Below are 15,713 nucleotides of genomic sequence, written 5' to 3' on the forward strand. Positions count from 1 at the left end.
ACATTTACACTTGCATACAAGGCTAGGGGGGACAGTTTGGTAAAATTGGATTACAATAATTAGGTATTTGTTTTGGATCTGCATAGGCTTGATGGGTAGAATGACCTTTTTCTGTGCGGTAGAGCTCTACGACTGGGTTATCTTATCTCTCTCTCTCTCTGATCCAGTCCCTCCCCACCCCCGTGACCCATTTACTCTCTCTGAGATCCTCAGTCTCTCTTAATGCCCCCTCCCCCGTGATCCACTCGCTCTCTCTGAGATCCCTCAGTCTCTCTCACTGCCCCCACCCCCCATGATCCACACTCTCTCTCTGATATCCGCAGTTTCTCTCACTGCCCTCCTCGCGTGATCCACTCGCTCTCTCGGAGGTCCTCAGTCTGACGGCCTCAGAAGCGGCATCTGCCTGGTTTTCTCCGGATGAGTGCGGACCGAACCTGGTGAGTGTGACCTGGACAGACCCGCGGAGAAGCCGGCTTCGGGCCCGGGGTTTGGACTTGGACCCGGGGCCTGGAACCGGAGCCTGAGCCTGGGCCTGGGTTTGGACCCGGGAGCCGGAGCCTGGGCCTGGTGCTGTTTTCGCTGACGGTGGCGGCTCTAGTCCCGTTCACAAATGGATTTTAAATGTTTCTTATTTGTACCATACCTTGTAATAGCGCCTGGGTTTATTAACATCAGTGTGAAGGACATGTTTTGATACATTATGTTTGATTTTTACAAATTCCCAATGACGTCCTTAAAATCTGTTAAACTAATGGAAAGTGAACTATGAATGAATCAGTTTTAACAGAACTGTTATTAAATAGAGAGCAATTCAAAAACTTCCACAAGTCAGGACACATCCAGATGTGGTAGGCTGCTCCTGGAGGATACTCTCTTGGACACACAAACCTACTCCATCATTTGATTTAATGCTTAAAGTGTATTAAAAAAATCGTACCAAAAATTATATTTTTCCAATTGCCATTTTGTCACGAAATTAGATTACTTAATGTGGAAACAGGCCCTTCGGCCCAACAAGTCCACACCGACCCTCCGAAGAGCAACCCACCCAGACCCATTCCCCTACATTTATCCCTTCACCTAACTCTACGGGCAATTTAGTATGGCCAATTCACCTAATCTGCACATCTTTTGGACTGTGGGAGGAAACCGGTGCACCCGGAGTAAACCCACGCAGACACAGGGAGAATGTGCAAACTCCACACAGACAGCCTGAGGTGGGAATTGAACCACTGTGCCACCATGCCGCCCACAAATGTACCCCTTGTTGACTTGCACACGCATCTGCTAATCTACAAATGGTTTACCGAATATTTTTCAGTACTGACTGCAATTAAAGTTATTTAAGGAAGTCATACAACTTCAGTCTGTAAAATCGTTATATTTGACTTGTTACAATGGGTTTATTTTCCGTTCTTTTCTAGTCTGTTGACCTTATTGTATGAATACAAGTGTGCATCCTACGCGTGGTAGTACAACGGAAGCAGCATTTCAGGTGAGCTTTCTTAAAAAAAGTACTTTTTCCTTATTATCTCTGTGAGTGCTGTGCTCAAAGATATGTTAAGACAAAACTGCAGATGCTGGAATCCAAGGTAAACAACCAGGAGCCTGGAAGAACACAACAAGCCAGGCAGCATCAAGAGGTGGAGAAGTCAATGTTTTGGGTGTAACCCTTCCTCAGGACCCTGAATGAGATACATTAAGCCACTTTAGCACGACAATCCAGTAGAAAGGCAAACAAACACATTCTTCAATTTTTTTTTGCATAAACATAAACAACTCCCACCCTCCCCTTTTCATGATATGATAAACTGTCATTCATAATTAACCTCAATTTTCAAACCCATAAATATCTTGTAATCACTTATCTTATAACTGTCTACAGGGAATCAAGCAGAAAATATTTATTGCAAAGATGTACAAATGTTTCAGACATGCCCACAGGCAAATGAAAATGCTAAATGAGTTCCAATAAAATGGCTAAAGTATGAACTTGGTTTCAAGCTGGAAGTCGCAACATTTGCTAACTCAATAATATTGCAGTTAGGGCATTTGGTGTTGGCAATGAACTGGTGCAAGAAACGAAGAAAGAATCTGTGCTGAAGAAAATGCCCAGTGTCAAAGCCTTTGATGATTTTCAAATGTAAAACCATGCCAAAGGTTCCTTGCATGAAATTTTGTATGTCTACGATTGCAGTTGGATGGTTGAGAATTGAGTGAAGTTATAGATTGATAACTGATGGAATAGGCAAGCCAGTGACCTATGAAAAGAATGCAGTTCATTGATGTGGTTCATGTAAATTCCATAACTGAGGTCAAGAGGCAAAGAAATAACACCCAGATTGAATCATACAGAAGGTCTTAACATCCACAGTCCAACCTTTGGATGCATGCCTCAACAAACCATTCAAGGATCATGGGTATGCCAAATGGAATGAAATGGAATAGATTAGATTCCCTACAGTGTGGAAACAGGCCTTTTGGCCCGATAAGTCCACACCAACCCTTCGAAGAGTAACCCACCCAGACCCGTTTCCCTCTGACTAATGCAGCGAACACTATGGGCAGTATAGTATGGCCAATCACCTGATTTTGGTCAAAAATCACCTGACCTGCACATCTTTGGAGTGTGGGAGGAAACCCATTCAGACTTTCGCCCGAGGCTGGAATTGAACCTGGGTCCCTGGTGCTGTGAGGCAGCAGTGTTAGCCATCTTGCCACCCCAAATCCTGATTCTCTACAACCTCAAGTACGAGGCCAATGTTCTTACTAAACTCCATTAACTGCTTTCCACCCCAAGAACTGAATGGCTTTAAACTCTGGCTGATTAGGTGGACAGTTGTTGGAGGGAAATGCCTTGATCAAAATGAAAATATCTGTGTTGCCCCATTGATATCTTGTGCAGTTTTATCAAATTGTGGGATGCTATCAGTGTACAAACTGTCACCAAATCCTTCAAAAAATGCGGAATAATCAATTGAATGATTATTTATGAGTATTTATTTATTGAATGAGTATATGATTTATAGTATGTTGTGGAGGGATAATTCTGAAAAATCTTATCCAGAATAGAATCTTTAAGATGATGCTATTGCCAAAGTGACTCAGAATAAATACAGTGAACATTTTTTGTATCAGATGCTAAAGACAGTATATTCTACAGGCTTTAAAACACTTTTATTTGGTTAAAGTAATCTGTGTATAATTTTTTTTTTACTTATCGAAAAGGTAACCACCCACACCCAAACCAGACATTCACATTTTATACTCAACATATTAAGTGATCTCCCCCACCTCCCATCTTTTTGGAGGCTTCAAAGACAACTTAGTTACTGTAGATGTCAGTATATAAGTTGTTATTGTGGGTCAGTTGATATTTTTGTGCAAGAATTTCTTTTTATTGGTCCATTCTAAGATGGAATGTTAACAGTAGGAGAGGTATTCCATAGATGATTCATTCTTAAAATTGAGGATCTAGTTTTATAACTTTATTGATCAGAACTTTATTAAGAAAAGAATAAGTTTAAATTTATTTAATGTCATTTATATATGATCTGCATTTTAGTGTGTAGATGACACTAAACGTGGAAAAAATGTAAACTGTGAGGATAGACTGGAACTCCAAAAGGACGTTAGTGGACTGGGTGGATAGGAGGCAGATGAACCTCAATACAGAGTAGTGCGAGGTGATGTACTTTGATTGGAAGGTCACTGTAAAAGTCTATTTCTAAGGTAAGCTAACTTGTGTGTTTCTGTAACCATGGTGGTTTCTTTTAAAACAATTTGTAAGCGATACTTTAGCAATCTCATGGGTTTTTATTTGCAATTTTAAGATTGACAATTGGACCTCAATATTACTATTAGAAATTTTTGCATTGAGAGTTTTATTAAGGCTTATGCTCAGAGGGAGAGGTTTTTGCTTCAGTTTTACTTTTTGGGTCTGAATTGCGTGTGTGCAGAATCCTGCAGGTGTATAGAATGGGAGGAAGTTACAGATATAGTAAGGGACAAAAACTTGCACACAATGGTGAGTATTTTAAAATTGAGGTGTATAAGAAGACTTTGATATCTAATGATGGGAAAGCTTTTATGAATGAATGTGAACAATCTGATTATTCTATCAGTGTCTTGTTTTAGGAGCTGAGGTATTCGTGAATAGACTGCCTAGAAACCTTTGCTATAGTTGCAGTTCATTTAAGAAGTGGCTAAAGGACACCAAATGGCTTGAAGCAAAATGAGTTTCAGAGCATTATTACGAAGCAACCATAATTATATAGCCACATGAAGGCTGACAGTGTAGATAACATAGACCCATTCAGTGCAGGCGTGGAACTCTGCTTAGCAACTGTTAGAATTCTAAAGTATTGAGAGATTTTAATAAACATTAATTTTAAATGGTTTTGTAGATAATAGAAACAATGAGATTATTGGGGCATCTTCCTCAAAAATCCCAAATGCTGAACAGAAAATAAGATGCCTGTATTTCACTCTCAAAAAAATCTGAATGTTTTTCAACTCTGAGACTATACGATATCACTACATGATCAACATAACACTAGGATTTCAGTGCCATCTTGAAGTAGTAATGCATCTTGTAAGGCTGACTATATTGCAATAGGGAAAAGGTTAGAATCATTGAATCCCCAAAGTATGGAAGCAGGCCATTCAGCCCGCTGAGTCCACACTGACCCTTTTGAAGGCCCTATACAATTGCACCTAGATGTCCCTGCTTCTGTACTCAAATCCTCTTGCTATGAGGGCCGACGTACCATTTGCCTGTTGCACCAACATACTTGCGCTGAGCAACTGGTGTACAAGGACACTGAAATCTCAATAAACCTATCCCTTTCCCATTCTGTCGCCATTCAGATAATAATCTGCCTTTCTGCTTACCAAGGTATATAACCTGTCATTTAACCATGCTATACTTCATCTGCCATGCATTTGAATAACGTAGAAAATAAAGTTATTCTTCACACCAATGCAGATACATTTTACCATTCTGACCTGGTCTCAATCAAACAGTAGCTAGCTTACTTCAGCTGTTAAATTGAAGCTTTAGTCAAGTTATGCATCGATGATGATGCTGAAAGTCATCACACAACCAAAGTAGCGTAAAATCCACAAATATAGCAATAATTAGTTGCCTTTTATTTTCTTTCAGATGGCTGCACATTGCATAAAGAAACTTGCTCTCCAAACTACAACAGGTTATGCAAGTTGGTATATTTGTAATGAAGGTTCAAGGTATTTTAACACACTGTTGATACAAACTATGGCAAAAGAAATGACATCTCAATCCAGACGCAACACACCTTACTGGAAACTAGGCCACCAGATTAAACCTGTAAAAGCTTTTATAACAGTTAATGGAGGTGAAGGAGAGCCTGAGAAAGCACAACGCAGGGAAAAAAAGGATCCAAAAGCACGAAAAACAATAGGGAGCATTGGAAGAAAGATTCACCACCGCATCATTCACGTGATAGATGAAAATGGAGAGAACCTGGGAAATTTGCACAGAGCTGATGTTATTCAAATAATGGATGAGCGTGGAGTCAAGGCTGTACCTCTCAGGGAAAATGCAGACCCTCCAGTGTACAAACTAATGACAGGAAAACAGATTCACGATGAACAAATGAAACTCAGGGAAAAACGAAAGAATGAGCCTAACACTGGTGAGTGGAGGGATAAGTTTGTCCTTGGGTGAAACAGTTCTCAAATTTGGCATATTTTAATAAAACCTTCCTCCTTTCTCCATCTGACAAGAATAAAATAAAAATTAATTCAGTTTATACAGCTGCATAACCATGTTGAGCTGAGGTTGGCATGGGGTGGGGGAGTTATATTTTAGCACAATTAGTAATCAAAGCATTATAAGAATATGTACTATATATCCATTTTCTTTTGGCTTTTAAGACTGCCAAATTATGTGGAAAAGTGGTTTATAAATTGATGGCCAGCTTCCCCCTGCCCATGTGCTTAGCTAGCAGAAGCTGAGCAATTCAGCTCCACAACACAATTGTGTCCTTATGGCCTTGGATAAGACCCTCAGTGACCAGAGCTTAGACTGCAACGTCCCAGGTTCTAACATGAATGAAAAAATCCTGTCAAAAATAATAATGCAGATACCATCAAATTTGGAAAACATTGAATATCTTAGTTAAAATAAATCACACACCAGGTTATCGTCAAACAGGTTTATTTGGAGTTGTGATTTTTAACTTTGTCCACCCCAGTCCAATACTGGCATCTCCATGTTTTGAATATCTTATGCCAACTACTGGCAGATCTTTTTGAATAGAGAGAATATACAACTTTGAAAACATGGGTGATTAAACAAATCTAAAGTATTACTTCATTGTAAACAAAAAGCTAGAGGACAGCAACAGAAATTAATGAAAAGCAAATTTAAGAATGTTTAATGAAAAACTCCATTACCAAGTGAGAACTATTCAAAACCATCTTCTAAATAAAACATCACTAGAGAAATTAATGTCCAAAAAAAGTTGTATGCTACAATAGGAGATAATGTATTAGAGTTGGAGGTTGGTTAGTTCAGTTGGCCAATTTAGGTCAAAGGACAAGACAGCACAGGAAGGCCCTTTGGCCCTCTAAGCCTGTGCCCTTCTGTACTAAAACTGTCATCACTTACAGGTTCCCTTTCTATTCATGGATTCGTCCAGGTATTTCTTAATGCTGCTATTGTGTCTGCTACCAGCACCACCTCGCAGCACATTCCAGGCACTCCTAATCCTTTGTGTAAAAGACTTGCCTTGCACTTCTTTTAAACCACCCTGCACCTTGAACCAGTGTCCCCTAGTAATTGAACTTTTCATTCTGGGAAAAAGCCTCATACTTTCCACTCTATCCATGTCATTCACAATCCTTTAAACTCCTGTCAAGACAGTCCTCAACCTCCTGCGTTCCAGTGAAAACAAACCTAGTCTGTCCAACCTTGCTTCATAGCTAAAGAAAATCCCCCATACCGGGCAACATCAAGGTAAATCTTTTCTGTACCCTCTGCAAAGCATCCACATCGTTCTGGTAGCATGGTGAGTTCTGTAAAGCTACAGCATAACTTGCTTATCGTTATACTCAGTGCCCCTTCCAATAAACGCAACCGTGCTTTCGGCCTTTATTACCTTATCTGCCTGAGCTGCCACCTTCAGTGAACTGTGAACCTGCACACCCAGATCTCTCCATATCAGTACTCCTAATGGTTCTGCTATTCACTGAACAAATTTCACCTGTTCATGTCCTTCCAAAATACACCACTTCACATTTGTCCGGATTAAACTCCATCTGCCATTTCTCTGCCCATGCCTCCAACTGATTTATATCCTGCTCTATCCTCTGACAATCCTCCTCCCTATTCGCAACTCTGCCAAAGCTTACTAATTAGACCAGCTATGTTCTCCTCCAAATCATTTATGTAGACCACAAACAGCAGAGGTCCAGCACTGATCACTGTGGAACACTACTAGTCACAACCCTCCATTCTGATAAGCATCCTGCCACCATTATTGTCTCCTATGATTAAAGCAGTGCAGTGATGCCATAACACGGGTTCAACTCCCGCACTGGCTGCGGTTACCATGAAGGACCCACCTTCTCATCCTTGCCCTTTGCCTGAGTTGTGATGACCCTTCGATTAAACTCACCACCAATCATGTCTCTTTAGTAAGAAAGAAGTCTTCTGGGACGATGATGACTTTACAGAGTTGAGCTTTCACAGGCTGAAGCACTTTCTCATCAGAATGTTCCATTCTAACAGAGCAGATATTCAGATAGTTAAGGTGTTCCGATACAATGGAGAATGTGAATGGATAAATCTATTTACATAGCATTTATAATACAAAATAGTTGTGTAATCAAAAATTGAAAACAAAGGCAAGGGAGTAGATAATGTAGGTTTGATGAAAGAGAGAAGTTGGAGGGGCTGAGGCATTAAGAATCTGATTTTGAATGTGAGTTCTAGCCTCACACTGAAAGCAAACCAAAACTTATTTTTAAATTGTTCCTTTTGAATGCAGGACCTTGTCAAATCAAGGAACAAACGTTCTCAGCAGACATTGCAAAGCACGACCTGCAAACAAAAATAAAGCAGATCCAGCAATGGATTGACAAGAAGCACCATGTTCGGATTACTGTTAGAAAAGGAGCTGCAATGGACAAAGCAGATAAGATGGTCAGACCTTACAAAGACTAAACATTGATTTACCAATCTCTGTTTTTATGCTGTTGGCAATACATAGATGATTGAATATAGTCTTAAAGGCATTCAGATGGAAGGACCTTCATTTATTACCATAAACCTAATGTCAGAAACTTGTGTAAACATGACCATTTAAAAATATTTTGACATGGTAATGCCTGTTTGGCCCTTCTGCCTACAATTGGACAATAAAAAAGGACAGCTTGTTGGGCAGCCTTCAGGAGATTGATTCTTAGATTCCCTACAGTGTGGAAACAGGCCCTTCAGTCCATTTGGGACAGTTATGCAGTTCTCATTTTATCTTGAGCCATAATGAAATCATTCGTGGTTTATGATAATGTAAACTGGCTCATTAGTGACAATAAATAACAGACTGCCTCCAAAGCGCAGAAATTTCGTGACAGCTCTTTCTACATTCCAATATATTTTACTGCCACTGGGGGACTGAGTCATACAGCACAGAAACAGACATGTGAGTCCAAATCATCCTTGCTGAAAAGGTATCACAATCTGATCTAGTCCCATTTACCAACATTTAGTCCATATCCTGCTAAACCCTTCCAATTCATGTACCCATTCGGATCCTTTTTTAAATGTTGTAATTGTATCAACTTCCACCATTTCACCTGGCAGTTTGTTTCATACACACCACCATCTACATGAAAATGTTACCCCTCAAGTCCTGTTTAAATTTTCCCCTCACTGTAAACCTATGCCCTCTAGTTTTAGACTCCCCACCTAGGAAAAAATATCTTGGCTGTTCTCCCTATTCATGCCCCCTGGCGATTTTATAAATCTCTAAGGTCCAGGAAAGAGTCTAACCTCCAGGAAAGAGTCCTAGCCTATTCAGCCTCTCCCTATAGCTTAAACCCTCCAATCTTTTCTGAATTCTTTCAAGTTTAACAACATTCTTCCTATAGAAAGGTGACCAGAACTGTACGCAGCATTCAAAAAGTGACCTCACCAATGTCCTGTACAGCTGCAGCTTTACATCCCAACAGCTATACTCAATGTTATGACCAATGCTTTCTTCACCTTCAATGAATTATGCACCTGCTCTCCTAGGTCACTGTTTGGCAACACTCCCCAGGGCCCCACCATTAACTGTATAAGTCCTACCCAGGTTTGTCTTACCAAAATCCAACATCTTCTATTCATTTAACTTAAACTCCATCTTCTACTCCTTGGCCTGTCTGATCAAGGTACCTTGTACTCAGAATTCTTTTCACTGTCCACCACACCATCCATTTTGGTGCTATCTGCAAATTTACCATACCACCAATATTCATATCCAAATAATTTATATAAATAACAAAAAGCAGTGGGTCCAGCACTGATCCTTGTGACACACTGCTGGTCACAGGCCTCCAGTCCGAAAAGCAGCCTCCACCACTAACACCTTCCTCTTCTACCTTCAAACCAACTGGCTAGCTCTTCTTGCATCTCATATGATTTAACCTTACTAATCAGTCTACCATATAGAACGTTATCAAATATTTTGAAGTCCATTTAGATGTCTACCACTGTTTCTTTTTGAGGTGACAAAGAAGATTGATGTAGGCAGAGTGTTTCTCCTGATTAAATGAACTCAGTGCCCATGCTTCCAAACATATAATTCAACCAGTTATGTGGCCTGGTGTACACTTTCTTCTATGATGGATGAAGCTTTATGAATGCTTGTGCCAACATTTGGCCATTAAGTCATATTACCCATGTTTTTTAAAATTTGGCTTAACATCTGTGGTGGGTAGGTTACTTGAAGATTGAGATAAGATATACATACATTTGGAAAGACAGGGTTTGATCAAGAGTAGTTAGCATGGCTTTGTGAGTGGGAGATCATTCCTCACAAGTTTGTTAAGAGTTCTTTGAAGTGACTAGGAAGATTGACAAGGGCAGGGCAGTAGACATAGTCTGTATGGATTTCGGTAAGGCTTTTGATAAAATTCCACATGGCAGACTGCTCTGGAAGGTTAGATCGCATGGATCCAGGGTAAGCTGGCAAATTTGGCTTGATAGCAGGAAGCAGAGGGAAAGAGTGGAAGGATGCTTGTCAGACTGTGACTAGGGGTTGGTGATGGGCTCATTACACTTTGTCATCTATAATCCATGATTTTGATGAGAATGTACAAGGCATGAATAGTAAGTTTGCTGATGACACTAAAATAGCTAGTATCGTGGACAGTGAAGGCTATCAGATTGCAGCAGGACCTTGATCAGCTGGGGAAGTGGGCTGAGAAATGGTAAATGGAGTTTAATTTCGATAGTGTGAGGCCTTGCATTTTGTAAAGTTAGATCAAGGTAGGAGTTTCATGGTGAATGGTAGGGCATAAGAGTGTAATGGAAGAGAGGGATCTTGGAGTTCAGGTGAATGGTTCTCAAAGTGGAGTCAACAGGGCAGTGAAGATGACTTTTGGCACCCTAACCTTCCTCACTCAGGGCACTGGACTATAGAAGTAAGGAAATTCCCATTACTGAGGATTAAATGTTTTATTTGAACACAAACATACAAATTAGAAGGTGGACAGTTCAGCCGTTTGATCTCTCTAACATTCTGTAAAGGTCGCAGCTGATTGTGGTAGTTCTCTCCAACAGGGGTTACCTACACAATGCAATCTAAAAGTATGGATGGACTGTGCTTCTTCTTAATTTATAAAATCCCTACAGTGCAGGCAGAGGCTATTTGGCCCATCTAGTCTCTATTAACCCTCCAAGGAGACCTACCCCTACCCACACATTTGTGGAGAAGGAGACAATTTCTCAGGACACTGCACACCTTTGGACTGTGGGAGGAAATCTATTCAGACAGTTATCCAAGGCTGTAATCAAGCCTAGATTCCTGGCACTGAAAGCCAGCTGTGTTAACCCTGGAGCCACCGTAGCAAATGCAATTAAGTCACTTCACTAGTTTTTTTTTGCAGGAGAAGTTTTGCCAATGTTATTATATCTCCCTTAAATATAACTTGTTGAGCATGTAGAACCTTGTTAAAGTAGATATTATTGACCTAAGTTTTGACTGTTTTTGATGGGCCGAGTTACTCAAAACACAACAGGGAAAGGAAAGTCTTAAATTTTTGAAATTCACGTTGATCTGTAACTTCATGTTTGACAGTTATGGTATTATTTAATTTAGTCAGAATATAAAGTTTGACTTAATTATTTAAATTAAGTTTTATATGAAACAGCTTTAAACATCCTTCTAATCTATTAATCTCATTGAAGGAGATATTGCTGGATCAAATTGTTCAATCCATGCCTGACAAAGCTACCTACGTATTCAGGCCAAAGGTCATTAAAGAAGGTAAAGCAGCGATGTGCATTCTACGGCATCTGTCTGACAAAGAGATGAGAGGGCACAAAAAGGTAAATGGAACCACAATGTGTAAAGATTGTTTCCAAAACAGAATGAAAACTTTAATCACTAATAACTGAAATGTACTATTAGATTTAACAAGTTACAGACATAACATTCTTTGATCATGAGTCTGACATGTAAACTTGGAGTAATCACAACTGCCCATGTCTTAAATGGGCGTAGTTGATAGACAAAGGATCAGTCAGACTTAAATGTGAATTAAGGTCACAAGGTAAATTACAGCAGCATAGTCAAAAACTTATGTTTTACTATACAACAATGGCAGTAATAAACTTTTGCGTAACAGTATTTTAAGAAAATAAATCTGAGGAGTCACTCCACTTCCTACAGGTACACAATTCTTTATCCAAAATCAGAAGTTTTTTTCCTCCATAACAAGGTTATTTGGCATGCAAACAGTTAACTCAATTCCACACCCATTCGACCCATTTCACTCAGATGTGACTTGGCAGCATGGCCCAGTACTGGCAGGCATCAACTCGGTCTCAGGGCTTGTGGTCCTCACAGGTGCGTGTGCTGTTTGGTAAGATTTTTTTTTAAAAATCACTTAAACTATCACATTCTGAAATCTGAAAAATTTCAAATTCCCAAAACCAGCTGGCCCTAGTGGATTTCGGATAAAGGATTGTGTACTTTTACTATATTAATACTTATACAGTGAGACATTCACCTTAAGTTTAAACGAGGTGGAAGTGTGCAACATTAGAAAATCTATATATTTTGGAGAGTCTGGATTGAAGCATTAGTTCAGAGTCCACATTTTAGCCTTATTAATACCTTAAATAGCATTAATTGGCTCCCACTGGTTGAGTTAGCTTATCTTTTTCTTCTAATACAGACATTTTAGTCTTCTCAAGCATTTCAGTTAAAGTACATGAGACAGCAGCTGACTGGTTCTTGGAAGGGATATATCCAGCAAGACGAGATGCAAGACCACGCTTAGGACGAGGTCGTTTTCCCTGTAGGAATGATGATGCAACATGTATAAACAGAAATCAAGAATTTTTTTTTCCTCAGTGTTACTTACTACAGAGCCCTGTGGGCCAAATAGAAAAAGTCAATTTATGTTTAATTGAAATCCCCAGAACAGTAAGAATGTAATAGAACTTTACAGCTCCAAGGCCATTTCACCAGTTATCCACTTAAATCTTGGCCAATTCATTCCTTTTGCCAAACTTTTAGGTTTAACATCCAAAATAAATTGAACAAGTTTAACCGGGCTAATTACCTTGCACATTAGGATATTAAATATTAATAATGGAAGCTAAAGTATTTAAACAACCATATCTAGCTAGATTAGTAAAGAAAGATTGGTTAACTTTGCAAATGGAACCCTTGTGATGAAGGCCATAATTTAAAATGTTAAAAGCAAATGGTGCAAATGTTGGAAAACTGACAATAGTGACAAAGTTCTGGCATATTGTGGGGACAAAAACCAAGGTTTGCAATACTGTACTGGTTAATTATTTTAAAATCAAAAACATCAACTTCAACTTTCTTCACAGATGTGATATGACAATGTTTCCAGCAATTTGTTTTTATATTTAAATGTTGACCTGCCTTCCATTGCCCCACAGCTTTAATTTTGATAAGTTATCCATGAAAAAGTGTTACCAAGTATGTGTCAAGATTAGAGAATTAGAAAACTACTGTAAACACAAATAGTAAGGCTAAAAAAAACCCCAATCATTAGCACATGCATGCGCCAAGAACAGAGGGCCCCTGAATTGTTTAAAAGGCTGAGAACTGAAATCTTCAAATGATTTGAACTTTGCACTGTTATGAAAGAGCTGTCAATAAGAATTGTAAATTCTGCAGGAATGACAATCTCTGCCTTATAACATGAAATTTTAATCACTAAACGTAATTCTATTGAATTATTTACACTGACTTATCAAATATTGAGTTTTGAGATTATAATATAAGATACCTTTAATTTCTGTCTTTTAGGATCATGGACAACAGAGTGACGTTCCAAACTTTGCTGCAACACAAATAGAAGGTAATATTTTAAACATCTGTTGGTCTCTAAAGCACATTTAGTTCACTTGTCCATAAAAATCAATATTTATAATGTATTCAGCTAGAGATTTACCACAAATAAATTTTATGTCGCCATACACTGATTTTGCAGATGTAGGAAACTGGGTCTTAAATTCAATTCATTTTCTATAATGAAAAGTAATATTAGATTGATTAGATTGTGGAAACAGGCCCTTCGGCTCAACAAGTCCACACCGACCCTCCTAAGAGTAATCCACCCAGACCCATCTCCCCACATTTACCTGACTAATGTACCTAACACTATGGGCAATTTAGCATGGCCAATTCACTTGACCTGCACATCTTTTGGACTGTGGGGGGAAACTGGAGCACCCGGAGGAAACCCACACAGACACTGGGAGAATGTGCAAACTCCACACAGTCAGTCATCAGTCTCTGGTACTGTAAGGCAGTTGTGCTAACCACTGAGTCACCATGTCGCCCCGTTCATTTAAAAAAATCTAGACAGGAATTAAGTTACTTTGTTCTCAATAAAAAGATTCTTGCTAAAACTCATCTGTATAATTTAGAACAAAATAAAGCTTACTTTCATAGAAAAGTCTTTCCCACAGCCAGGGTATCCACAAACAAAATTTCGTTGTCGCTCATGAAATGATAGAATATGGCCATGTAAATTAAATGACGTCGTGTAAGTTCTCTCACAGTCTTTCCTGGGACATCTGAAGACTTCCCTCACTTGAGTGTGAGTCTTAAGGTGTGCTTGTAAAAAGGCCTTGCGTTTGAATTTCTTATTGCATTGGTTACAAACAAAGTCTAAATAAAAATTCAAAATATTATTTTCCCAATCATAGCTCCAATTTTTAAAACACATTGAATTGCCATTATTGAACAAAATGAAATATGTTAACAGCAAACAAAGTTGATAAGCAGTCCACAACAGTTTTTAGCGAGTTTTGAGATTTGTAACTCGGGTTAAAGTTCTTGATGTAAGTTTGCTTGCTTCACCAGAGCCTCACTGATGATGTTACTCTGTTTGGTGGCTAAACATCTGAAAATGAACCTTCCAGCTTAGGCGAGCAAACTTCGATCCAGTTTTCAGCAGATTTAGTGAGGACCAGTGATAGTTCAATTAGAGTTCTGAAACTGCAAAAATTACTTTCCCTCCATCTTAAAGAATTTGATAATCTTATAACATTGAAGTATTGCAGATGTTGGAGATCTGAAATCAAAACAAATGCTAGAGAAGCTCAGGTTTGGCAGCATCTGTGAAAGAGAAACAAAGTTAACGGATCCAACCGCACTCTTTCAGAATTGAAAGCTGGTGTTTGTGCTGTTAAGGGCAACAGATGGAGAGTGTGTGTCGAGAACAGAAGAAAAAGGTGTTAGTGTAGTACAGGAATTATATAGATGCTAGTGTGAGGTGTCAATTTAAGTCAGTCTTGCTCAGAGCAAATCTATGCATTCAAGACATTGTAGGGACTAAGTGATCAAAATAGAAGACAGCATTCAGACTATGAAGTTGAACTCAGTGTTGAGTCATAAGGGTTGTAATTTGGAAAGTGAGGTGCTGTGCTGCCAAATGGAGTTCCACTTTGTTCAAACACTGCAACAGACCTAGGACAGAAGTTTAGCATGTATTAAAATAGAAAATCACTGGAAGGTCATGGTCAATCTTACAGATATAGCAGAGGTGTTCTACAAACGGTTACCCCATTCTGTGTTTGATCTGAGTAAAATAAACCACATTGAGAGCAGCATATATAGTGAACTAAATTGAAGGATGTACAAGTAAGCTGTTGGTTCACCTGGAAGATATGCTTGGGGCCTTGGACAGTGAGGAGGGATGAAGTAAAAAAGGGCAAGTGTTACACCTTCTGTGATTGCACCACCATGTGCAGACAAGAGTGTCAGATGGAACAGTCCCTGTAGAATGCTGACAATGTAGGATAAGATGTATTTAGTCATAGCATCCTGCTGGAGGTAACAGTAATTTAGAGGATGATCCTTTGAGTGCAGAGTCTGGTGGGTGGAAAGTGAGGATAAAGAAAACCGTAGTTATTCTGGGACAGAAGGGGAGGGCAGAAATGGTAGGAAGTAAGTTGGAGAGAAGGAATCCTT

At 39.2% G+C, this 15,713-nt stretch overlaps 2 protein-coding genes across 5 annotated transcripts in view; one reads left to right on the top strand and one right to left on the bottom strand.

The window, feature by feature from the left end:
• mtif3 (mitochondrial translational initiation factor 3) overlaps window positions 1-15,713 on the top strand; it is a 19,134-nt gene continuing 3,421 nt past the window's right edge. Inside the window, exons 1-7 of one of the 4 annotated variants that reach the window (XM_072577305.1) lie at window positions 2-437; window positions 1,425-1,495; window positions 3,566-3,732; window positions 5,165-5,675; window positions 8,034-8,188; window positions 11,438-11,578; window positions 13,542-13,593. In XM_072577305.1, the coding sequence (XP_072433406.1) occupies window positions 5,165-5,675; window positions 8,034-8,188; window positions 11,438-11,578; window positions 13,542-13,593 (859 nt within the window). In that variant the 5' untranslated portion in view covers window positions 2-437; window positions 1,425-1,495; window positions 3,566-3,732. Of the gene's footprint in view, window positions 438-1,424; window positions 1,496-3,565; window positions 3,733-5,164; window positions 5,676-8,033; window positions 8,189-11,437; window positions 11,579-13,541; window positions 13,594-15,713 lie in introns of all 4 variants that reach the window. The other 3 variants (XM_072577304.1, XM_072577306.1, XM_072577307.1) reach the window with 3 other exon arrangements.
• Window positions 11,605-15,713, bottom strand: part of gtf3ab (general transcription factor IIIA, b) — a 16,421-nt gene continuing 12,312 nt past the window's right edge. The window contains exons 7-9 of the mRNA XM_072577303.1: window positions 14,182-14,408; window positions 13,522-13,575; window positions 11,605-12,550 (exon numbers count right to left, since the gene is read on the bottom strand). Coding sequence (XP_072433404.1) covers window positions 12,380-12,550; window positions 13,522-13,575; window positions 14,182-14,408 — 452 coding nt within the window. The 3' untranslated portion in view covers window positions 11,605-12,379. The remainder of the gene's footprint in view (window positions 12,551-13,521; window positions 13,576-14,181; window positions 14,409-15,713) is intronic.

Source organism: Chiloscyllium punctatum, chromosome 9, assembly GCF_047496795.1.
Source record: "Chiloscyllium punctatum isolate Juve2018m chromosome 9, sChiPun1.3, whole genome shotgun sequence".
NCBI lineage: Eukaryota > Metazoa > Chordata > Chondrichthyes > Orectolobiformes > Hemiscylliidae > Chiloscyllium > Chiloscyllium punctatum.